Source organism: Aotus nancymaae, unplaced genomic scaffold (assembly GCF_030222135.1).
Source record: "Aotus nancymaae isolate 86718 unplaced genomic scaffold, 86718_ANA_hifiasm-v0.15.2.pri h1tg000021l, whole genome shotgun sequence".
Lineage (NCBI taxonomy): Eukaryota > Metazoa > Chordata > Mammalia > Primates > Aotidae > Aotus > Aotus nancymaae.
In genome coordinates, this window is record NW_026988433.1 from 31,791,529 (window position 1) to 31,817,981 (window position 26,453).

A 26,453-nucleotide genomic window follows, 5' to 3' on the forward strand; every position below is an offset into this window, starting at 1 on the left:
ATTCTAAGTCCTTTCACTTCCCTATGAATTTTTGAATTCATTGTCAATTTTCACATATGAACACAAAAAAAACCCTCTGGGAGTTTGACTGGATTACACTGAATCAATGTATCAACTTGGGGAGGACTGACATCTTAACAATATTAAGTCTTCTGACTCATAAGGATGATATATCTCTCCATTTATGTCTTCTTAAATTTATCTCAGCAATGTTTTGTAGTTTTCAGTGTACAATTCTTAAATATCTTGTTTGATTTATCCTTAGATATTTAATATTTCATATTTGGGGGCTAATTATAAGTGATATGATTTTTAAAATCTCAATTTCTCTCTGTTTGTTGATTTATAGAAATACAATTATTTTTATCAATCTCACTTTTTGCAACCAAGCTACATTCACTTATTAGTTCCTTTTTAGGATTCCTTCATGAGTTTTTTATAGATGATCATGTCAACTGACAATGACAGTTTTCTTTTCTAACTTTGATACCTCTTACTGTCTTATTTTATTGCACTGGATAGTAAAATGAATACAAGTGGTAACTGCAGACATACTTACTTGTCCCATTCATTATCTTTGGAGGAAAACATTTGGTCTTTTATCATTAAGTATCATTTTAACTATAAGCATTTCATAGATGCATTTTATGAGGTTGAGGAAGATAATTCCTATTAACAGTTTGCTCAATTTTTATCTGGAATGGATGTTGAACTTTGTGAAATGTTTTTCCCATGTTCATAAATATGATCATATAGTTTTTCATTTTTAATTTGCTACTATGGTGAATTATATTGATTGATTTTCATATACTAAGCCAACCTTGTAGTCCAGGATAAATCCTATTTGTTATACATTGCTAAACTTTATTTTGTAAATTTTCCTTATGTTTGCAGGAGGAAAGACTTTTCTGCGTATTCTCCTCATTGCTCTGTGAATTTCTCGCTGGAAATTTTTGTGGATGGTTCTTTCTCTGACCTTGGGTATTCTCCTGACATGTATGCACTGATCAGCACTTGCTGCATACTTGAGAGGGACCCTCTGCAGATCTTCAAGGTTCTAGTTCTGTGCAGTTCTCTGCTTTCTGGTACGTCTTTCTGTGAACTCTAGCTGCCTTTGTTTCCCAACTCCTAGCAACAACTTCACAACTCAGAGAGTCTTTCAGGTTCTGCCTACATTCTCACTTTACATGGTGCTGTCTAGAAACTATGTCAAGGTGGTGAGATGGGGCTGCAGCAGGGCTCATTTCACTTGTTTTCTTCTCTTGGAGATCCTTGTTTGGGGTTGCCCAATATTCAGTGCCTTGAAAATAGTTGTCTCATACATCTTGTCTGTTTTCTCTTTTGTGTTGTTTCAGGTGGGAGAGTAAATCTTGTGCCTGTTGCACCATCTTGGCCAGAAGTGGAAGTTGAATGTGTTGATCTTTAAAGCTCCTTTCAGATCAAGAATTATGCTACTTCCTAAAATACACCTCATAGAGGATGACTGTAATGATGTTTGTCAAATGGCTTGAGAGCAATGCTACCTAGGCTTTAGATCCTGACCAGAATCTAGAGGTTTATCCTAACTGGAAAATGGCACATGCACTGATTTGCTTTTCACTGATGGCGGGTCAATCAACGTTAGATACCTTTAATCATAGTAACACATTAATATGTTTTAAGATGCTTGATATCAATACTAAATATCTAAGAAAAGCATTTGAAATACAAATAGTCACAAGGCTTTATATTTTGTCTAGCATACAAGAGGCCCTCAATAAATACCTTTGTAATGAATAATTATATAGAAAGCTTTGATTCCCTGCAGTCTCTATGGAGAATTCCACATATCTTATTAATAACTTTCAAGCATCCCAGGTATTAGAAAAATTAGGATTCACAGGGACCTAATAAGAAACTCAGATGATAACTTTTTTTTTTTTTTTGAGACAGAGTTTCACTCTGTTGCACAGTCTGGAATGCAGTGGTGCGATCTCAGCTCACTGCAACCTCTGCCTCCTGGATTCAAGCAATTCTCGCGCCTCAGCTTCCCAAATAGCTGGGATTACAGGTGTGCACCACCACACTCAGCTAATTTTTGTATTTTTAGTAGAGATGGAGCTTTACCACTTTGGCCAGGCTGATCTCAAACTCCTGACCTCAAGTGATGCACCTACCTTGGCCTCCCGAAGTGCTAGGATTACAGGCGTGAGCCACCGCGCCTGGCCTTGGATGATAACTTTTATAAGTTTATTATAATTTATCAAAGTCCTGCAAAGTGAGAAAGTAGCCAATATTTAAAGTCCATATTACTTTACTAATTTCTCCCCTAAGCACCAAATTCAAAAATACTAATCAATTTCAAGATTTATTGTATGCACCCATATTGTTAAATAAATCTTTATTGAGCTATTAAATTGCTCTATTTTGAAAGTGGGTTTCACCAGGTTTGATTTTTACAGTTGTAATAAATTCAGAGTGAAGTTGAAAAACTTACCTAGTGGCAGTTTACATTCCACTAAAATATCCTTATGAATCATGTCTACGAATCAGTATTTTTATGTTATTTCTAATCAATGTTGGCTCATGTAAGATGCCACTTTCAGAAAGAGTTTCAGGCAGAATATAATACTGGATAAACATTAGTTCTGTCAAGAAATTAAAATTTCTTCTGACATGTTGTTTCTTTTATTTACAAAACCAAAGATGACAATGAAATATTGAATCTACAGACCATTTGTACTTTTACTCCGTATTTTTCAGCATAATGCTTGGTTGTGGGCTCATAATGTACTCTCTGATTGTTTATTTCTAATTAGATATAATTCCAGTTCATCATTACCAATTTTCTTTTTTTCTTTCTTTTCTTTTTCTTCATTATGACAGAGTCCCACTCTGTTGCCCAGGCTAGAGTGCAGTGGCACAATCTCAGCTCACTGCAGCCTCAACCTCCCAGGATCAAGTAATCCTCCTGTCTCAGCCTCCTGATAGCTGGGAGGTACTCACCACCACCCCTGGCTAATGTTTTATATTTTTTGTAGAGATGGGGTTTCACCACTGTGCCCAGGCTGGTTTCAAATTCTTTGGCTCAAGCAGTCTGCCCGCCTCAGCCTCCCAGAGTTCTGGGATTCCAGGCGTGAGCCACTGTGCTTGTCCTATTACCAATTTTTAAAACATGGAGGTCTTTGAATAGATGCCTCCTTATTCACCAAATGAAAGAAAATTTTATAAAGATCCTTTCTGACTAGCAACAGTACTACACTTCCTGTGCTTCTTCAGAACATTAAAAAAATCAGTCTCTGTCCTTCTTTTGCTTATAAAAGCAGCCCACAGTTTTAGACACAAAATTAGGCACAATAATTTAAAAGCTCTTCAGTTCAGCATGCCTTTATTGAACTCCTACTATATGCCAGGCACTGTGCTAGGCAGTGATGATAAAAAGATGGATAAGGCAGCTTATTTACAGTTAAGGATTTTATTATCTAGATGAGCAGCATTCAGCTGCAGATTCTCAATACACTAGTGTCTTATAAACAGTCGTGAGGTGTACTGCAAATGATAATACCATTATTAGTGAAGACAGTATTTGGAGTATTTGCATTTTGTGAAATGATTCAGAATAGCTACTGCAATAATAACTTTACTTTCACTTACGAAAAAAGAACAATAAAAAGGATGCATAGCACATCCTAAGTTTGTTTTTAAAAACTGTATGAATGAATAAGAAATTAAAATAAAAAAGTAACTAAGATAATATTTAAATTATTCAGTACACAAATGTTATGAGTGGTTCTCCTTCTGTGGTAGATTTTCATAATGTCGTTGAATGTAATTCATGACAACAAAAGAAGAGTTGTATGTGACTAACTGTCAGATAGACTCCAAAAATTGTTGCCATAGGAAGTCAGAAGAGGGAAGAATTCATTCAAGCTGGAATGGTCACAGAGGACTTTATTGAAGGAATGTCTCTCAAGGATGGTTGACTAATGCAGAGAAATGGGAATGTGTTTAACTACAATCCATCAAAGTTAAGAAAGACCTAAATCAGGTTTGACTTCACCATACTCCCATACATTGACTCTCACTAAACATAATATTCCAGTGGTAATCAGATCTGGACTAGGAAGCTATCTATTTCTCCATGTTATATTTTAGTGTATGCAGCTTGGGATCAAAGTAGATTTTTTTTTTTGGCAGTTTAATTATGCTAGTGACTCACACCGAGCTTACATTCAGCTCAACTCTCAAATCTGTCCCTCTTATGATGTTGAGCAACACTTCTCCCACACTGTACCAAGGTAGTTGTTTTGCTGAATTTGACTGTGAGACTTTACATTGAAAAATTATTGTTTTAATTTTTTACAGTGACATTAATGTAAAATTTTATGCATTCCTTTCCTATTCAAACAAACGTAAATGAATAAGGAAAATTTGAAAAAAATCTCAAATCTCACTAATAACCAAATGTTGTTTAAACAACATTTTCACTGAATTAGTAAACAGTTTTTAAAAGACTGAAAGAAAAAGAAAATACATATTAGAAATGGTCAATGCAAAATTATTAAATGTCATCTTGCTGGATTTGGCTGAGTGCCAGCTACTGAGTCTTGTCATTTAATGCAACCATCTAGTTTCACCCCACCTGAAAGCTTGATGAGCAGGTCATCAGGGTTATGTACCAGATACTAACTAATTTCCCCTCAGTTCCAAATGCCCCTGCATTGCCTGCTTTGCAATAATGGAGGTGGACCTTGTAAATATTTCTCCTTTGTCAGCTGATTCAATGTTAAGCTTTGCCAGCAGAAGGCACTGGGAGAAATACTGGAGGAGGAAGAGGTTTCTCTACCTGATACCAGTATGCTATTTCGGCAGGCTTCTACAGCACATACTTCTATAGTACCCAGCTCCTGCAGTGTGTGGTGGCTGGAAACATGGTACTCCCCAAAGGCAGATTTCCAATATCCCCTTGGGTGGGTTCACAGAGTAGTGCTGCTGATGTAGCACTTTCCAAAGAATGATTTCCTTGGAGCCACTCCAGGTAGCTTCCCCCAGTACTCCAGAGGGCAGATTTCCATAGTCCCCAGCAAACTACACTGCTATGGCTGTACCTCTTCCAGCAAGATCCACAGCTTAGCATTGTAGGGAAGAGTCTTCTCCGGGGTGGTAAATGCTCCTAACATCTGCTATTTCTCTATTCTTTAGAGTTATTCTTACCCTTGACTAGCCAATCCTCCATTACTCCAATCCTATATCTGTGAGCCTACTAACCAATCTCATATCCATTAATTATATCCCATAGTTAATTATTTATATGAAACTTTCCCTGTTCAATTTACTTATGTTTTTGTTTCCTGATTGGACTCTGACCAATATAGGTCATTATTAAAACTATCGATAAAAAAAACTTGCTAAAAAAAGAGATAAGAAAAAAGCCACCCAAACCTTCCTGATGCATAATAATCTGTTTAATAAGGCAGAAAATGTATAATATGGAGATATTCTCATAAAATGCCTAAAATATAAATAGTGGAGGCTATTTAATGGAGGAGATGACTGGAGAATTGGCTTATGTGGGACAGCTCTTCTCCATGCTTACACCTCCCTCTGCATGGAACACCCTACCCCTCGATCTTCCCATACATTCAGGCCTCAGTTCAAATTTCAGCTTCTCAGTGAAGCTTGCCCTCATCATCAAATCTCAGCTTGAACTCACTCCCCACCTTTTACCAGCCTATCTCTGTATCATCATCCAGTTTAACTTCTTTATGTTAGCTATTGTATTTACTTATTTGTTGATTGTCTGCTTTTAATTTTTTGAACATAAGCTCCAGAACAGAACTATGCATATGTCCCCAACATCTAGTTCAGTGCCTGGCACACAACATTTTCTAAAATGAAAGAATTTCTCCATGATCTTAGACAAATGAGATAACATGCTATTTAAAGAAGATATTTAAGGATACGATGAAGATTTTACACTTGTGAATTATTCATCAAAGGATTAGTTAGAGGTTTTATAAGTGACAAGCATTGCTAGAATTGATACAAACTTAATAAAACCAAGAGAAGAAGTCTATAATTCCCAAATGCCAAATGTAGTTTGTTATACTAATATACTACTTACCAATCTTGTTTTTTCCTTCTTCATATTTTATTCTTTGTAAAATGTGATGCACAATTCTACTTCTTGTGGCATTGTTGAAGAACGTTTCTTTGTTGTGTATGATGAAGCTGCACACATATATTAAAAAGACAAGTTCAGAATTAATTGGAGGTGAGGGACCTAATTTTTGTTATAATCTGGTGTTGCTCAGATGCAGATGTCTTCGATCAGTCATAGACAGGGTATGTCTGGAACAGTACAAGGGAGCCAAAGATCACATCAGGATAGTAGGCTCACAGGTATGAGTAGTTTTGGTTTTCAGCATCAGCATCATTCATGTCAGGAAGGAGCTGGATCTAAACAAAATTAAGAAACCTAAAAATAAACTAATAGCATGTCTAAGGCTTGTATCTTGTTTTCTCTCAGTAAGGTCATTATGTAAATTCAACTAAAAATTCATTTTGTTTTTCTCTCCTCTTCTCTTCTACCTCAGCCTCTCCCATGGCATAATCAATGGATTTTCAGAAATTTTAACATATAAAACTGGCTTGGGTGGTGGGTATAGGAGTTAGGTAATGAGCTCTGGTCTGGCTCACAGGTGAGGTGAGAGGCTAGTTTCTGGAAATCACCTCTGTCCCTACCTTTTCCATATTCTTTTGTGAGTGGGATCTTTCTTCTAAAGCACATACTTAAGATTGATTTGTCTCCCAGCAAATGGCCTAACCAGTCTCTACTTTTTTAAGGGTGCAAGTGCACACACGTGCGCGCGCGCGCGCACACACACACACACACACACGGCTTTCCAGTAGGTGCTTATACCCTACTAACAGGTTTTCTAGGTTGCAGAGAGAGCTTCCAGGGCTACATAATCCAGCAAAAATGGCCATGTCTCCCCATTTTAGGGATGCAAAAAAATGGTAGAATATTAGAGATACTATATATGTAACTCCTTCATAAATTATAAAGTTTATCAACTCAGCAAACTTTCCTTGAGCACCTCCTATAAGCTGGTAATCATGCAAAGGCATATAAATGTAGGCATTATCCCCAACACTTAGCCCAGAAGTCACCTCCTCCAGCAAGTCTCCCCACTCCTCCAACTGCACCTCTGTCCCCCAAAGCATTCAGTTACTCCTTCCTTTGTGCTATTTCTTATTTTGCAAGCACATTAATTTACTGATCATTCCATATTGTCATTTATTTCTTTTCATTTGTTCATCAAATGTTTACTGAGGACACTCTCTCAAGGTACTAATTATACAGTGGTAAACAAAACAGATAAAATCCTTGTCCTTGAGAAGCTTACAGTCTAGCAGGGAGGCGAGAGCATCAAGGAAATTAACTTGAGTGTACGGCAGAGAAAGGCAAGGTCAACCTCTTTCTGTATGCCTTTCTTTCCACATAAGACTGTGAGCTCATTCAGGACAAAACGCTGAATCACAACTTCTGTAGCCCGAGGATCCAGTGAATGGCTGGTACACAGGTATGTGGCTGGTACACAGGTATGTGAGGGTCATGGTAATTTACGATGGGGAAATTGCTATTAAATGTTTTTCTTCAAGGAGATGAATTTTCAGGAGTTGTTCAAATAATGAGAGGAAGAGAAAAACTTGGCCTCGAGAAAGTCCAAGCATTAGGTTTGGTTTGGAAACAGAGCTGGAAATGTGACTTTAGGATAACAGATAAAGGAGAGAAAGGCCAGGGAATATGGAGACAAAAAGTAAATCATGAGAACTGATTTACTGAAGTATTTTTCTCTCACTTTTACTTCACTTGGATTCTCTTACAGAATATTGATCTTGGAGAAAGATAATTTGGCTTGGTGGATGAGAGATAAATGCTGTGTGGGTAAATGAGGATGCTGCAGCATTTATCTGGCATTTGTCTCTCAGGTTTTCTGAAAACATTTTACGGCATCAAAGAGAAAGAGGAGAAAACCAAGAGTCTCATTGAATGTGTTTCTTTGTATTTTATCCTCCTCTGCTTTTTCATCTGATTTGAGACAGGCCATTACAGTTTAATACCAAGTAAAGGTGTCATAAAGAAATAGACAACAAACAAAAAGCCCATTTAGACTCACAATTCTAGATGTTAACTGAAAGCTGATAAGCACAACTACGCTTGACAAGAAAATTCAAGGCCAAAAGCCCATGTCCCTCCTCCATTCAATGGTTTTCTGCTTCCTTCTCTTTTTATAGTGCCACATTACATTTCCTGAGCGTACGTAACTGTTCTCTATAATAAGCACCACATACAAGCTTTAAATTTTTGTTGTTCTTTTCCTTACATATAGGCTGTACCGGGAGCCTGGAGGTTCTATAGAGGAACAGACACACAGGGTATGTGCCAGGCACTATTCTAAACAGTCTCAAGACATGAACTCATTCAATCCCTATTACAACCAATGAGGGAAGTACTTCTTAGTCACATTTTACAGGTGAAGAATCAGAGAAGTTAAATGATGCACCCAACATCACTGAGCTAAAAAGGGGCTGAGCCAGGATTTGAACTCAGGCAGACTGGCTTCAGAGGCTGCCCCTGTGGCCACTCTGCCAGGTACTTCCTGATGCCTGGAGCCTGACTCTCCTGGAGGTCAGCTGAGAGTTCCTCTGTCCAGAACGCTCTTGTTTCAAGTTTCCATTCATTCATTTCCAAATCTCAGCTCAGGCCATATCATCCCCAGAGGCTCTGGCTTGACTCCCATTCCCTCACTCTGAAATGCAGTATGGTAGTATGGTGCTTGATATGGTTTGGCTGTGTCCCCACACAAATCTCATCTTGAATCATAGTTCCCATAATCCCCATGTATCATGGGAGGGACCTGGTGGGAGATAACTGAATCATTGGGATGGATTTTTCCCGTGTTATTCTTGTGATAGTAAGTCTCAGGAGATCTGATGGTGTTACAAAGGATAGTTCCCCAGCACATGATCTCTCTTGCCTGCCACCATGTAAGACGTGACTTTGTTCCTCCTTCATCTTCCACCATGATTGTGAGGCCTCCTCAGCCATGTGAAACTGTGAGTCCATTAAACTTCCTTTCCTTTATAGATTACCCAGTCTTGGATGTGTCTTTATTAGCAGTGTGAGAACAACTAATGTGGTGCTATAAAGAGAGAAGTAAGCAAAGAACCAATGATGGGGGTGGGGGGGACTTTTAGCTCTGGGTATGCTCAACATTATCTCCGATTTATCTCAATACTCTGAAGTCAGACACACCTCAGTGTATACCCCAGCAGTGTTACCTATGATGTGCTTTTAGGGCTATCCTTAAACTTTTTTGGGTCTTTGTTTCCTCGTCTGTGGAATGGGGATGACACTCTAATCACCTTCATAGGGCTTCTGTAGAATTAAATGAGATGACAAGCAGTGCCTAGCCCACTGGCTGGCATTGAAGACATTCTCAGAGTTAGCTGTCATCACTGCTGTAGTTTCTATTACATTCTATGAAAACTGTCTGCCCACATGGCCCACTTCCCTGGATGGGCTTCTTGAGGACAGAGACTGGCCATGTTCATCTCTGTATTTCCAGCACAGATAAAGGGCTTAGCACAAGATAAACACTTAAAGTTGGATCAAGTTAGTTTGGATGTTTATCCCTTACAAATCTAATTCTGAAATGGAATCCCCGATGTTAGAAGTGGGGCCTGGTGGGAGGTGTTTGGTTCATGGGGGTGGATCACTCATGAATGTCTTGGTGCCACCCCCATGGAAATGAGTGAGTTCCCACTCTGGTAATTTATGTAAGAGCTGGTTGTTTAAAAGAATGTGTCTCCCCAGTGCCCCCCTGCCCCACCTTGCCCCTGCTCCCACTCTTCCCATCTGAAGCATTTGCTCCCTCTTCACCTCCCATCATGACTGGAAGCTTCCTAAGTCCTCACCAGGAACAGACTCTGGTCCCATGCTTCCTGTACAGGCTTATATAACTGTGGCCAAAATAGACCTCTTTTCTTTATAAATTACCCAGTCTCAGGTATTCCTTTATAGCAATGCAAATGACCTAACACAGGGGCTATCGGACTAAATCTCATCTTCTTATACCTTGGCCTCTGCTCTTGCTCTTGCCATCTCTTCTAGCTATCAGCTGAACTACTGCCTCCACACTGCCTGTTTAAGGGTCTTCTTGTGGGGTGTGAAGCACTTTCATTTTCTGGGTCACTCTTTCAAACTGGAGGATTATGAGAAGGAACAGTGATAATTCCCCCATATCATGGTTCTCACACTTAGCTACAGCTTTCTCCAAATGAAGTCTCTCTCTCTCTCATACACACACATATACTCCACCTCCTCATGCACACAGTGTAAGCTAAGCAACGCTGGCAAACATGAGACTTTAGGCTCAGTCTCTGAGCAGGGCTTTACATTGGCTTGGAAACTCATATCCACTTCCATGCATTGCTCGGGGGAGAGCAAATATACAAACTCTATAAGGACCATTTGGTCAGATCTGTCAAAACTACTCATCTCTCTTCACTGCGTACCATCTAAGCTAGGGATTCCTTTTTTAAGAAATGTATTCCACAAACATACTTATCCATGTGCAAAGTGACAGATGTACAAGAATGTTCATTATGGCATGGGTTATGATAGCAAAAGCCTAGAAAAACCTAAACAATTAATCAGTGGGGGATAGGATCAGCAAATTATGGTGTAACTCTATAGTGCAGTATTCTGCACCTGTAAAGAGATTAAGGGCCCTTGGTGTAGATCTAAAGAAATCTTCAAGACAGGACAGGTAAAAAAGGCTCAAAACAGTCACACAGCTATTTGTGTCAGAGGAAAATGTGCACATATTAGGAAGCACATGCATATGAATATGTTGATATACATATTTGCTTGTGCATGCACAGAATGACTATGGGAGGATACATACACCTCAGGAAACACTGGTTGCCTCTGGGGAGAACTGGGTGCCTGTATAGGCAGCAGGAAAACTTTACACGCTTAGGAAATTTTTACCATGTGTAAGTACTATTACACATTTTTAAAAAATGCAATTTTTGGCTGGGTGCAGTAGCTTACCCCTGTAATCCCAGCACTTTGAGAGGCCAATGCAGGAGGTCTGCTTGAGGCCAGAAGTTCAAGATCAGGGCAATATAGCAAGACCCCATTTCTACAAAAAGTTAACAAAATTAGCTGGGTGTGGTAGTATGAGACTATAGTCCCAGCTACTCAGGAGGCTGAGGCAGGACAATCTCTTGAGCCCAAGAGTTTGAAGGTATAGTGAGCTATGACCACATCACTCCAGCCTGAGTGACAGAGTGAGATTCTGTCTCTTAAAATAAATCTGAATATTGCCCCCCACTCTCTTCTGCATGTTCTCACTCATAGATGGGTGTTGAACAATGAGAATACATGGACACAGGGAGGGAAGCATCACACATTGGGGTCTGTTGTGGGGACAGTGAGGGGTGGGGAGGTTGGGGAGAGATAACATGGGGAGAAATGCCAGATATAGGTGACAGGGAGATGGAGGCAGCAAACCACATTGCCATGTATGTACCTATGCAACAATCCCACATGATCTGCACATGTACCCCAGAACCTAAAGTACAATTTAAAAAAAAGTAAAAAAAAAAATCTGAAATATTTTTAAAAAGAAAACTTAAAAGAAAAACACATTTCTGTTCTGGGTTTGTTCTCATGTTCCCCCTGAAATTCAGAAAGGGGGGAAATAAACTGCTGAATGCGTGTAGCAGCAACTCTGTGATCAAGGCTTGATATCCACACATCCCCTTATCCTACTACTTTGAAGCGCTGATGTAATTTGCCCAAAGTCACACAACCAGCAAGTGGCAAGGAGGAATTCAGAAACCATCTGTTTTGCTCCAAATCTTCTCCTGCATTCATGAAGGGAACTGTGAGGGGTCCAGGTCTGCCTGTGTGCACGTGTGTGTGAAGGGCTTTCTGTATGCCTCCATCACATCCTGTGAGGAAGGCCTTGCTGGTCTGCTCATGAAGTAATGAGCAGACCAGGGCCTGAACCTCCCACTGACTCCCATCTAGGCTTGAACTTTCTGCTTTTTGGGGTAGTGAGCAACCTTGTTTTCACCTGGGGTGGTGGAGGGTTGAGGTCCCAATATCCCTTTTGCTAGGAAGGTAGAAATGAGAAACAAATATGCCGTGCAATTGGGTTTTAGCTAAAGACCTCCTGGAGTTTATTTGCTCTCTACTGATTGACAGGTTCTTCCTGTGGCCAACTGTCCATAGTAGTGTTGTAAAATGCTGTGATATGCTGGGTCATTTAACAAGTAAATATTATGTTTGTTCTGTGCAAAGCGATATGTATTGAGGGTATGTATATATGAACATGGGTGTTATAAATTTATATATTTTGAGAGAGAAATGCAAAGGTGAAAAGAACCTAGTTTCCCTCCACAGAGGAACCTACATTCTTATTAATAAAATGAGAAACACACAAATATTCAAGGGTGTGAACTGGGGAAAAGTGCTTATTAATGCTGGATCTAAAATCAGCTTATTATAAAATATGATCATTTTAAAGTAGGTAACTTGTTTATTCCCTAAACTTTCCTCTTAGCCTCTTAGATCACAGCTTTTGGGATAAGACTCCACTTTTTAACAAATTAATATAACTGAAGGGAAAATTAGATTAATCTAGACTCCAGCACTGCTTAATAGAAATTTGTAAGGTCATAAAAATGTTCTTCATCTGCGCAATCCAATACGGCACTCATGTAGCGATTGAGCACTTGAACTGTGACTAGTAAAACTAAGAAAGTGAATTTTAACTTAATATAACTTTAATTAATTAAAAATTAAATAGCTACATGTGGCTGGTGGATACTACATGAATAGCACAGATAAGCAACTGCCTAAGTCATGGGTGACACTTTGAGGATGTGGGACAAGCACTGCCTCCAGGATGGGACCTTTACCCTGCATCTTTCCTTGATGACAATAACTAAAGCAGGAGAGTAGAGGAGGGGTAAGCAGTGTCCTATTGGACTATGTGTAGGTTGCCAGAAGACCTGATTCAAGCCCTGCTCTTCCACTTTAGCTGTGTGGCATGGGGGAGTTATCTACTTGTAAGGAAATGAGGGTCACCATGTCTTAGTTGCCCAAAGATAGAGTTAGTCACAAAGTGAGACTATAAAGTATTAAGGCAGGTCATCGAGCCTTGCTGGTAAATGACTGAACTCCCACATTCAACTGCCTGTTTGACATCTCTTGATGTCTAAGAGGAAGCTCAAACCAAACATTTCCAAAACAGAACTTTTGATCTGCACCCTTATAAAAGAAAAACCTATTCTTCCCCCAGGCTTTTCCATCTTAGAAAGGGGCACTTCTGGGTCGAACGGTAGTTATGTTTTAAATGCTTGGAGAAATCGCCAAACTGTTTTACACAATGGCTGAATTAATTTACATTCCCACCAGCAGTGTATAAGAGTTTCCTTTTTTCTAGATGTACCCTTGAACCTAAAATAAAAGTGAAAAAAAGGAACTGAAGTGCACCCAATTTCACAAGTCACAAACCTGAGATGCATCCTTGACCCTCTCTCTCATGCCCAACATCCAGTCCATCAAGGTCTCTGGGCTCCCCTTCCCGAATATTCTGCTGAATCTGACCCTTTCTCACCTTCCTACTTCAAAGTTGTTTCTAGGACTACTACAATAGCCCCTTAACTGTACTATCTAATTTCACCCTCTCTTTTGTCCATCCTCTACACAGCAACCACAGTGATTTTTTTTAATGAATAAAATCTTATCCTTTTCCACTTAAAACTCTTCAATGACTTCACCTTTCCATACAGTCCTTCATGATTCCTGCCCACACCAATGACCTTATCTCCTCTCTTCTTCCCTTTGCTCATTGTAAACAAGCAACATTGAACTTGTTTTCTGACCTTGAACAAACAAACCCAGACTGTTATTGCCCAGGGTTTTTGATCATGCTTTTCTCAGATTTTTGCACAACTTATTTCTTCCTGACATTTTGGTCTCAAATTAAATGCTACCTCTTCATCATCCTAGCTAAGATAGTCACTCTCCTGCCCCAATAATCTCTCTTCCCCCTCTCTCTCTCTCTCTCTTACTCATTCTCTCTCTCTCCTCTATTATCCTGTTTTATTCTCTTATGTTTTACTCTCTAAATTTTTTAAAAATAGAGCTGGGATGAGGGAGAAATGTGTCTACATTTTTGTTGTCTGCCTCTCTCCCTCTGCAGACTGCAAGCTCTATGAGGGCAGGATTTGGTCTGTCTCATGCTCTACTCTAGGCCCCAAGTAAATAAGTAAATCATGTGATCCCCATAGAGAACCACTGGGTGTTCCAGAAATTGTCAGGTTATATTATAGATAAATTTTAACTTTTTTTCTAATTTGAAGATTCTCAAAATCAGTATCATTTTATAATGATGCTTTGTATGTGGTACTACTTTTGGGGACATAAAGGCAAGGAAGATAATTTTTCAATTACTTTTTACACATATTATGGAATTTCTGAGGAGGTCCAAACAAACAAATATTCTCAAAGGTATGAAAATCTCCATGGTTAAAACTTCAGAAGGAAGCAGTACCTTTGTCTAGAAACTCTTAATTACCTACAGATGGTTTTGTACAATTATTTTAGAATTATAGCCATATTACTGACCTCCATGAATCTAAAAATTTAAGGCATGTGGCAAGGTAGGAAACAGACCAGATAACTTATCAAAGCAGGTTTTTTTGCCCCTGGAGTGAAGGAGCCTGAAGCATGTGCCCAGCTGGGTTTCAGATTAATGTGAATGAGTGACTGCTACAGGCTTCCTGTTGTTCCCTACATTGAATGACACTGTCTATTGTAATTATTCTGCCCCTGTACCATCACTATGTGTTGGAATTGTAGGGGGCAGGTAACTTGTCTTTTTTATTCACTCTGGTTCCAAAGAGTGTACACCTGAGGAGCTGTAGCCAAGGATTTTCATCCTCTACTCACCTGATGAATACAAGATCCAAGACTTTGAACCTGATGCAATATTGGGATGAGACCATGGAGATCCTGGGATGGCAATAAGAATATTTTTCTATGTGGAAAAAATGTGAATAAGTTTCAGCCAGACAGCAGTGTGTGGTCGATTGCCCAAAAAAAAAAAAAAAAAAAAAAAAGGCCATGATTCCTCTTATTTCTGTATATACACTCCTTTGGGATGTGAATTTCTTGCTCCTTCTAGCAAGAGGTAGACTCTGTCTCTCTACCTGTTTGATATGAGCTGGATTTGTGAATGGCTTTAATCTTCAGAATATGGTAGAAGTAATTTCCATAATTTTTTGGCATAAGCTCTACAGCTTCCATTCTTGCCCACTTGGAATGCTGCCCCAAGGCTGCCAGGGTAAAGAAGCCCAAATGAGCATCTTTGAAGATGAGCCAGGTGGAGACAGAAATACAGCCAAGAGCTGGCAGCATCACCCAGCTATGTGAATGACAGAGACCATTTTGGACTGTCCAACTCATTGAACAAAGTGACAACTGCAGTCACATGTTGACTCCAGGTGAAAGCAGTGGAAGCACTGCCCAGCTGAATCTAGCACAAATTGCTAAAACAAAAGAATGATGAGCAAATAAAAAGTTTGTTGTTTTAAGACAGTAAGTTTTGTAGTGAATTTTAACACAGCAATAGATAACCAATACACCAGTCTTTTCTGATGTTTAAAGTTGTATTATTCCATAATACAATAAGAAGGGAAGGTTAATGCCTTAAAAATAATTATTTCAGGAAACTTTCTTAATTAGACTTTTAAATAGGTATTTCTTTTTTAACAAGGAGAAGCAAAGGTGATACAGTTAACTGTCACTTACATTATGTCCTCAAATTAATGAAAATCTAAGTAGGAACAAAGCAACCAATTAATTTTTTATGTGACAAGGCCTATTTTGAGAGTTTTCTGGGCCTTAGGCAACTGCAGCACAGTAACTAACTTCTAATCTTGAGTAGACTTTTTATGAGTAAAAAGATGAGAAGACAGTCAGGCCAAATATATAATACTGAAAGTTCTGACTATTTGGTAAAGATTTTCAAGCCTCTTTTTTATGTCAGGGTGACAGGATACTGAAATGTAAAGGATTGTGAATCATTTTTCTTATTCAAATGGCCATTTCTCATTGTACTTCATGATATCATCTTTGTTATCTAAGTGTTAAATACAAATTAAGAAACACTTGTTCTTGAGACTTCCAAGTATAGATGGAAAATTAAACATTTGCATACTATTTCTCTGTCTCTTTCAAAATACCATGAAAATGATAGTAGTAACATGCATGGTGGGTGTGTATGTTTAAATAATGGTAGGAACTCTCAAAGAACAAAGATAGCACAAAACAACAGCATCAAAATGTTAGAACATGCCTAGCAGACAGATATGTGGTAACAGACTTAGAAAACCAGAAAAAAACTGAATGCTAAATCAGCTCTGGGGAAAACCCAAGAACAATCATATTTATACTACAAAATCCCATAAAGTCTTAGAACTGGGGCATGAAGTGACCTACAAAAGTAGGGTGAAGTTCCAGAAAATAGCTTGAAGAATCCTCCCAGAGCAAAAAGATATAGATTATCAAGAAACGACGAAGATAAGGACATTAGAGGATCAGCCCAGGAAGTCCAATAACTGAAAAACAGAAATTCCAGAAAGACAAAAAAAAAAAAAAAGAATAAATCAACTAAAAAATTCAAGAATTATTCAAGAAAATTTTTCTGAACTAAAAGACAAGAGTATACAGAAGGGGTTCACTGAGCATCCAATAATATAAATAAACATAGAACCACAACAAGATACATTTCTATGATATTTTAGAACACTGAGGCCAAAGAGACAATTACACCGGGTTCCATAGCAGAGAAAAGTTACACACAGAGAATTAGGAATTGGAATGTTTTCGAAGTTTTCAGCAGGAATACTGAATATTAATTTTAGAAGTTAAAGGATCAAGAACTTAAAAATTGTGAGGAAAACAGATTTTGGTTTTATACAGAATTCTATACCTAGCACAACTATCATAATGAGTGCGATATAATGAACATATGCTTCATTGCTTGGGCTATCATAATAAAATACCATACCCTGAGTGGCTCAAACAACAGAAATTTGTTTTCTCACAGTTCTGGAAGCTGAAAGTCCAAGATCAAGCTGTCAGCAGAGTTTTTTTCTTCTAAATTTTCTCTCCTTGACTTGTAGATAGCTGTTTTCTCCATGTGTCTTCACATGATCTTCTCTATCTGTGTTTTAATTTTCTCTTATATAACAGCACCAGTCATAATGGATTAGGGCCCATACCAATAATTTCATATAATCACCTCTTTAAAGACCCTATCTCCAAATAAGGTCACATTCTGAGATACTGGGGGTGAGGATATTAATATGTGAATTTTAGAAGGACACAATTTGACCCATAACAGTATGCATGATTGCAAAAATAATATCATCCATGTAATCTTATTATGAAGTCTCTAGATAATCCAAAATGAGGGTACAATAAAAAAAAGGTGTAAGAAGGCCTGGTGCAGTGGCTCACATCTGTAATCCCAGCACTTTGGGAGGCTGAGGCAGGTGGATCACGAGGTCAGGAATTTGAGACCATCCTGACCACCATGGTGAAACCCCGTCTCTACTAAAAATACAAAATTTAGCCAGGCATGGTGGCACGTGTCTGTAATCACAGCTACTCAGGAGGCTGAGGCAGGGGAATTGCTTGAACCCAGGAGGTGGAGGTTGCAGTGAGCCAAGATCACGCCACTGCACTCCAGCCTGGGTGACAGAGCAAGACACTATCTGAAAAACAAAAAAAAGGTGTATGAAATAATATACAGGAAACAGAAGATGCCACAAAAGTGAAAGAAAAACAGAATCCTAGGATATTGGTAAAGGAAGGTACCAGGATGATAATATGTACCAGGAGTGGAAGGTAAGAGTTCAGATTGGAACTTGTCAGAAGGCTTTTCTCAGGAAGATGAAATTGATTACATATCTGATGCATCAGAACATCTTGAAATTTAGACAACTTAGATAAACTCTGCCAAACAACTGGCAGAATGTAAGATGGAATTAGTAATAAGTACATAAAACTTTGAAAATTAAAAATCAAGAGAATGAGTTACTCTAGTTCAGGCAAAAATAGCACAAAAAAGGAAAATGATTCATATTGTACTATATGACTTAGCTCTGGGTAGCATTTGTATAGTCATTATGTAAACAGTGATATACATTATAATAATGAAATTAAATTGTGATATAACTACATTGAAAGGATAAGGAACAGGTATCTACTGAGGTAAGAATGTAGGGAATGAATAAACAGCAAATTCATAGGGGGAAGTCAATAGATTCTGCTATAACTGAAAAACACCAAAGCAATAATAAAATAATTTATTTAGATACGAGGTGTTAATTGCCAAAATAAACAGGTAAAAGAGTTAAAAGGGGCTGTTTTCAGGAGAGGCAAATATAAAGGGTTGGGGGATATGGGATTGCTGTTTTTCAAAACAAACCCTGTAGGACTATTTAAAATGCCTACATGACTAATTTTAATTTAATTTATAAGGTGGTCAAACCCTGTAGGACTATTTAAAATGCCTACATGACTAATTTTAATTTAATTTATAAGGTGGTAGGAAAAAAAGGAAGGAAGGAACGCTTTGGAATAATGTATTTGTCAAAGATAACTAAAGTTTTTAAAAATTGAATTATTTTCAAAAATCAAACATCCATGTTGAAATAAAGTTAGAATCTTCATAGTGATCCTTATTGCTTTTAGGGCTCAGTGCCCTAAAATGCACTAGATTAGACCAACAAATGCTGGAAGGTGGACTTTTATTGAAAGAAGTTGCTTCATAGATAGAATTTACCTTTTGTGAGCCAAAGATATTGAAAACATGTTGGCAACTTGCAATATATTTTTTTAGAAACTCAAGCTGGGTGTGGTGGCACACACTTATAGTCCCAGCTACCTGGGAGACTGAAGTGGGAGGACTCCTTGAGCCCAGCAGTTCAAGGATGCAGTAAATTATGATCACGCAGCTGTGCTCCAGGCTGTGACAGAACAACCTCTTATCTCTAAATGAAACAAAAACAAAATTCTGAGTCGTTGGTCACTTTTTTTCCCTCTGAAATAACACAGCTAGCTTATATCTTATTGGTTAGAATGACAACATCTTGAAGGAATACAATAATATCTATTTTGTTGGTTAAAGAAAAAACAAACCTGGGTTAGATTCTTGGTTCTGCCAAGTACTATTTGAATTTAGAAAAGTAACATCTCTAAGCCTTAGAGGATTCTTATCTTTCAAATGGGGGCAACCATAATATCCACTACAGAGTATGTTTGAGGATTAAGAGATACTGCATGCAGTGTGGTTATGTATACATCATGCTCATAAATAGAAATTTCATGATTTTTATTATTACCTATTTGTCATTTTTTAAAATTTCATTTTTCTTTGTATGTTTTGAGATGGAGTCTTACTCTGTTGCTCAGGCTGGAGTACAGTGGCGCAATCTTGGCTCACTGCAACCTCGGCCTCTCAGGTTTAAGCAATTCTCCCGCTTCAGTCTCCCAAGTAGCTGGGCCTACCGGTGCATGCCATCACACCCAGCTAATATTTGTATTTTTAGTAGAGACAGGGTTTCGTCATGTTGGCCAGGCTGCTCTCGACCTCTTGACCTCAACTGTTCCATCCACCTTGGCCTCTCAAAGTGCTAGGATTACAGTCATGAGCCATGGTGCCCAGTTTGTTACTTTTTATAAGATTACTGACTCTCATAGTTCAAACAGGCCCCCAGCACATAAGTTCTTGCTATTTTGAAATAAGATCTTGTGAACATCTTTGTTTAAATATACAAAAATGTACTGGTGAATAATATCAAACACCTATATACCCATTAACAAACTTAAGAAACAAAAGTTTGCAGATAGAATTGAAGTCTCCCTGTGTCCTTTTTAATTGCATTCCCCTCCCTTAGAAGTAACTGCTATCAGGAATGTTTTATAATCTACAACATGCAGGTATTCCTAAAAATACAGCATTGTATATTTTAAAACTTCACAGAAATGGTATCATGCTGTAATTATTCTTCTGTAAGTTGCTTTGCTTGCTCAGCATTCAGGTTCATTCATGTTCATACAAGGAGCGCTAGTCCATCATGTTTCCCGCTGCTCAGAAGTCTACTGCATGGGACACTACAATTTACTGGTTCATTGTTTTGCTAGTGGATACTTAGTCTGTTTATAAAGTTTTCTTATTATAAACAATGCTCTAGTGAACATTCTGTACAATGCACATGTGCAAGTATTTTGAGGAAGTATATACTTTAGGAAGGGCATCATCGGGTCAAAGGGTACATGTACAATAAGACAGGTCTTAAGAAAGAAGCAACAGTCAATTTTTGGGGTCTTATTCACCCATGTGTCATAACTTCCTAATGCAACAAAATGGTGAAGTATGGTGCAACTAATTTGACACTAATGATAAGAATGCCAACATTTGGGAATTATTTAAAAAAATAGATTAGAATGGACTTAAGGTATCTTTATAATAGGATCCTTTTACTCCCAGGTATTCTAACGTGCTTTCTGCAGGAACAGGAAAACATGAGGGAGTATGTGTTATAAGTAAGCATTACCATGTTATTACAGTAGAAAAAGGCTGCTGAATCACTGGTTACATCAAGAAATATTTTAAAGAGTCAGTTGTCTAACAAAAGGATAGAAATTAATTGAGCCAGAGGTTGAAGACCTATTGGTAAGACATAGTAGGCCAAACAGTACCTTTGACATTGGCTAGGTATACACAACTAAAAGAACTAGAGAGGTGGACAGCATCTGGATAATTCTGGAAGAAGAGGAGGAGGCAAAAAAGGAAATGATAGGGAAAAAGAAAGGAGAAAGGATGCTATAGAAAAGAGGAGAAAAATGTAATATACTAGAATTGAGAAAACTTCCTACCAATCTTAAACTATCTATCTTTAAGCCTAGACCATGAAAATCATCATTTACAGAATTCTTCTATACTAAAATTATCTGTTTATATATAAGGTTCCACCAACATTATCAATAAAAATAAAATACCTTTATCGAACATACAGTATAAGCACTGATATACTGTGTTGTTAATTTTCACAATATTATATGGGTATTTTTATTATTTCCAACTTACAGATGAAGAAATTGAAGCTTGGAATCACACTCCTTACAAGTTACAGAGCTGGGATTTGGCACCCAGGCCCTGTGCTTCCAACCAGAGCTTGAGTGAGCTCAACCATTAATCCTTAAGGTCAGAAAATGATGCATTCATCTTTGTCCAGCTCTACACAGTGCTTGTCACAGAACTGGTACTTGATGCAGACTGAACTGAAATAGATACTCAAAATGAAATCATGAAAACAACGCAATATTCAAATTTATTAGATATCAGTTTTATTTGTTACTCAAAAGTGAGCTAGAATAAAGCTAGAAAATCATTTTATAAAAATCTATAAAACAAGTTTGGAAATGTTTCCTAATTAATCCTCAGACCAGAAAAATCCAATTTAGAATAAGCTAAGCTCTCAGCTTTCCACTAATTAGGATACAATTGTAATTCAGTCAATAGTAAGGTTTTGCTTGAATTACCTAGGCAATTGTCACTGCATAGGTTTATTATTCAGTGACTCACCCATGGCTACCATCTTAGTCTGATCCTAGACATGGGTCTCATTTTTTTATATGAGCTGAGTTGTTCTGAGTGTTGACCAAATGGACAGATCCATCTCCATCCCTGCTGTTCATTTATAATGCTGTAAGCAGCAAAGTCCTAGAAACTCTGCCAAGCATCTGCAAAATTTGGAAGTTGGTAAAATTTATCTTCCATGATCCCCTGTTTTCATTGCTCTTTTTTGGCTCTCTATCATCTTTGTGGCATCCTGTATTTGCCCCTGCTACAGCCAAAATATCTCATGTATATCTCTTGCTTTCTCTTATTTTCAAAAAACTATTCATAATGGGGTATCAATAAAGAATGACATTAAAATTTTCATCTTTCTAAGGAACATTTTTATTTTGAGGATGACTTTAGCCTATGGATTAAAGTTCAATTTGTAAAATTCCAGGTATTAGGGAGTGTCTGTCTATTAAGTTATCTCTGATTTCCCCTCTCTTATTCTTTTCTATAATACAATGCCAGAGCAGAGACCTTGCAAACTACATTTCTGCATTGCCGTCTCTCTGATATACTCTGTCAGTACAGGGCATGAGAGGGAGACTGGAAGGGAGAACAGGTTAAAGGGCCTTGGTCCTTCTTGTTTGCCTGCCTGTTCCTGTCAGCAATGACCCTCCAGCCTCACAATGGCAGCTGGTTCCAGTTTCCAGCTTAAAAACAACACTCTCCTAAACTAGGCTCACTCCATTGCCCCACACCCTTGAGGGCCCAGCACCGCAAGGGCAGAATCTCCTCCTCAGGAGTCCGAGGCTCAGCTCCACAGGGCCTCTCTGAGTGTCTTGGTTCCAATAACCCCAGCCTCTTCATTTTGCTCCCCCAACTCTAGAGGCAGTAGCTGCTTCACTTCCTGCAGTTACCATCTGCATAACTTCGGTGTTTCCTTTGCGACACTGTCATTCTTCACTTCCCCATAGTAACCTTTTTGTTAAAATAACTGCCAGGTTTCAGTTTTCCTGCATGGAACTGAGTGGTACAGGGAACTAGAAAAACAAACATTCTTTGGAAAGGAGACCTCCTTCTCTGAGAAATTACACACCACAGAAGCAGCCATCTACCTATCCTGCTTGGTAATCTGATGGGAATATCACCCAGGTATAAAGATGGGATTTTGATTTGGAATTTTCAAATATTCCAGTTTCAAGTGTGATTTTTACCCTACAGAGATTTTTCTCTCTTCTACCCAGGTCTTTGTTAATTTGCATGGAAAACTCCTTTTCTAAAAATACGCTAGGTGTTCCAAAAACAAAAACTACCATTTCTTTCTAATTAGCATATTCAAAAACTTCTCTTCTAGATATTTTGAAATATACGATACATCATTGTTAATTCTAGTCATCCTACTATGCAATAAATCACCAGAACTTATTCCTCCTATATAAATATGGGTAATTATGTGTCAATCATTAAAAAAAAGTATAAGACACCATCTGAGCCCTGTAAGCTCACAGACTGATGATGTGTCATATAAATGTAACAAAACAAAACATATTAATATGAGGTGTTCCTGAGCATATTGTCTCATTAGTCCCAATTTGCTGCTTTGAAAAGATATCTCTACTCATTACCACGTTACTGACAATCCCCCCTCCTGGAGAAAGAGTATATTCCCTACCCCACTGATACTATGCTTGGTCATAAGGCTTGTTTTGGCACGTGGAGTGTGAGGAGAAGTGATATACGCCACATCTGAGCAGAAACTTCAAAAGTCAATGTGTGTGGTGGCATTACTTTTCCTTCTGCCATGAGAATGCATGTCTTAGGTGCAGACTGCTTATTCAGGCCAGATCCCATGATAAAGGAATCATGTGAGGCAGAGCCTCAGTTGACCTGCTGCTAATATGTTATGTGAGCCATAAATAAACCTTTGCATAGGCCACTGAGATTTGAGGGTTGTTACTGTAGCAGAACCCAGCATAACTTGGCGGACACAGTCTCTAACCTAACGATGATAATACTGTAATTTATGGCTTCTCCTAAAGAGGATGAGCATTTTCTTTTTTCCTGATGGAGAAGCTGTGGCAATCCATAAAATAAAGTGATGGGAGAGAAGGGTGAGATAGGAAGAGGAAAGAAAAACTGTACAGCTGGGGCAAAGGAGGAATGCTTTTGTCAACAGGAGAAGGAGGATGATATCTGACTAAGGAAGGCGAGGAAAGGATGATATTAAATGGATGCTGAGGACATGGTTTCCTTTGGTGTCCTTTGAGAAACTTAGTAACTCCCTTCTAACTGCTTTTGCCTGCTGAATTGGGCCTTGTGTAGAACATAGTCATGAAAACAAGTAACTGTGTTATAATAGTGCCATAATTAAAGCATTTACAGAGGCTAATGGGCCCAGAAGTCTAACGCTGCCTGCATGAGACATAAGATGTTTCATGAATAGATGACGCCTGAACTCATTACTGAGGGAAAAATCAGATTTTATCAGAGAGTGACAGAAAAGACAGCACACCTTGGGAAGAAGGAGAAATAGTCATGGAATATTTAGGTCACTTCGATTCCCATGCTGCAGGAGCACCAGCCCCAAAGGCTGGGGAGAGAAGGGAAGAAGCTAAAAATGCAGTTTTGTGTGCCATGTGAAGGAATTTAAGCTTCATCCCAAAGGCCCTGGGGAATCATTAAAAGTGTTAAGGAAGGCAGCAATGTAACTACATGTGGAACTACTGTGCATTATTCACACCTGCAGGTGCACAGCCAAGGGCATGAGGAAGGGTTGATCCTGTCCATATTCTGCTTGCCAATCTATGGGCTATGAATATTCCTAGAGGAAGGGTGTCCTCCTTCTAACTCTGCACAGGTACTGTAGGAACCAGTGGTTGCAGTCTTGCAAATGTCCTGTGAGATAAGTGGGGTAGAAAGACTTGGGAGTGAGGAAAGACAGAGGAGTTGAAGAGACTGTCGTAACTGTTCGTGTAAGTCGTTGCTTCCACTAAGGCAATGCAGTGAGGTTAGAAAGGAGGAGAAGGACCAAGAGGATTTGGTGGTGATGGTGAGTGGCAAGGAAGATGGCAGCATCAAGGCTGGTCAACATGTGGTGGTGAAATCACTCATCTAGAGTGGGGAACACCAAACCGAAGGTGTGGGTGTTGTTTCAGGGGTGAGGAAAGTGGGAAGTGAGAAGAATCAGGTTTATCCCCACAGATAAAGACATTTCTAACACGTGTTCTTGAATTAGTGGTTACTGGAATCAACTACTGTCTTCACAGTCTACAGGTTTAACAACTCCTTCTTCCCAGTGCCACTCCTGGATGTGAGTCACAAGTGGGCCCAGAAATGGCCCTCCCCCAGCTGCTCAGGGTGGTTTTCTGCTTCTACCAACTGTGTAACTCAGGTAGGTGACTTACTCCTCTGTGTTCTGTTTCTCCACCTTTAAACAGAAAAAAACAATACCAGTAGTCTCCCGGGTAGCCCGGTGTCTAGTGGGCAGTCAATACATGTTAGCTATTGTATTACGGAAGGAGCATGGGTTTGCAATGAGACAGGTTTAGGTTCTAACCCCAAGTCTATTTGTTACTGGGTAACTCTGGATAAAGAGTCTCTGTGCCTCCTTCTGTAAAATTATATTTCAGGGTTGTTGCAAGGGTCGAAAGAGATAATGTGGAGGGTGCGCAGTGCAGAGCCTAGTGCAGATCCTGGCGCAGAATACCGACCGATGAGGCATCAGAGTGTCTACCTGCCTATGACGCACCAGGGTTTCCTCACCTCTGCTCTTCCTTGTCTCTTCTCACCACTGTTTCCTAAGACGTAAGGCACAGTGTGACTACATACGTTTACTATAGCAAAGATGTGATCCTAGTTCCCTTCCTTCCTCTGTAGGTAACCCTTCCTTATTTTATGGTACCTAAACTTGACAACTCTTCCCCTTCCCTCTAGGTGTTTTAAATTGCCTTTTACCATTCTGATGAGGAAAATAGCCTCTTGACTATCAAACTTAACATATTGAAGTTAAAATTTTAAATAAAAATATGCAGGCACACATAAATATACATAAACATATTGTATATATTTTTCTACTATAGTATAATAGGTGGCATATAATAGGCACTGAAAGTGTTTGTTAAATGAATGAACTGATAAGCAGAAAAACAAACTATGTATTTACAGATAGAAAAATGCAATAAAATATTTCCAAGTGACTTATTCACAGATTTTCTCACAAATATTAAGATAACAGACCCAACTAACTACTGGGTCTCCAGACACCCAGAGGTATGCTTTTCCCACCTGAGTAGGTGACCTCTTTGTCCCTTTAATTAAAGTCATTAAATTATGTCCTACTTAAAAGCAGCCGCATAATCTTGAGAAGCACAAATCTCAAGATGTGTGGCTTTTTTCATTTTCATTTGAGTGTAAGACTTTCCAGAACATAGATATGTTTCCCCTGACTCTGTGGATCAATACGAACAACCTGACTATTGAGGATCCTAATGCAGAATAAGTAACTGCTGTAAAACAAGCGTTCAGAGACTGCTTTAAGTCATCGAGGCACTAAAAGAACCTTAATCCTACCTAAATCAATCTTGGTACCCCTGCCTGAAGGATTCTCTAAAGATTTCAGATTGATGAAAACAACAGAAAAATTCTCAGTTCTTTGCAACAAAAATACAGTAAAAGCCACATGCTAGAAGAATCACTGTCTTCAGATATTTACGCTGAGAGAGCTTAAAAGCAAATAGCCATGTG

At 38.6% G+C, this 26,453-nt stretch overlaps 1 protein-coding gene across 6 annotated transcripts in view; it reads right to left on the reverse strand.

The window, feature by feature from the left end:
* ANO4 (anoctamin 4) overlaps positions 1–26,453 on the reverse strand; it is a 212,383-nt gene that overhangs the window by 92,174 nt on the left and 93,756 nt on the right. For all 6 annotated transcript variants that reach the window (XM_064379929.1, XM_064379928.1, XM_064379931.1 and 3 more), the window contains one exon: positions 6,104–6,210. In XM_064379929.1, the coding sequence (XP_064235999.1) occupies positions 6,104–6,210 (107 nt within the window). The remainder of the gene's footprint in view (positions 1–6,103; positions 6,211–26,453) is intronic.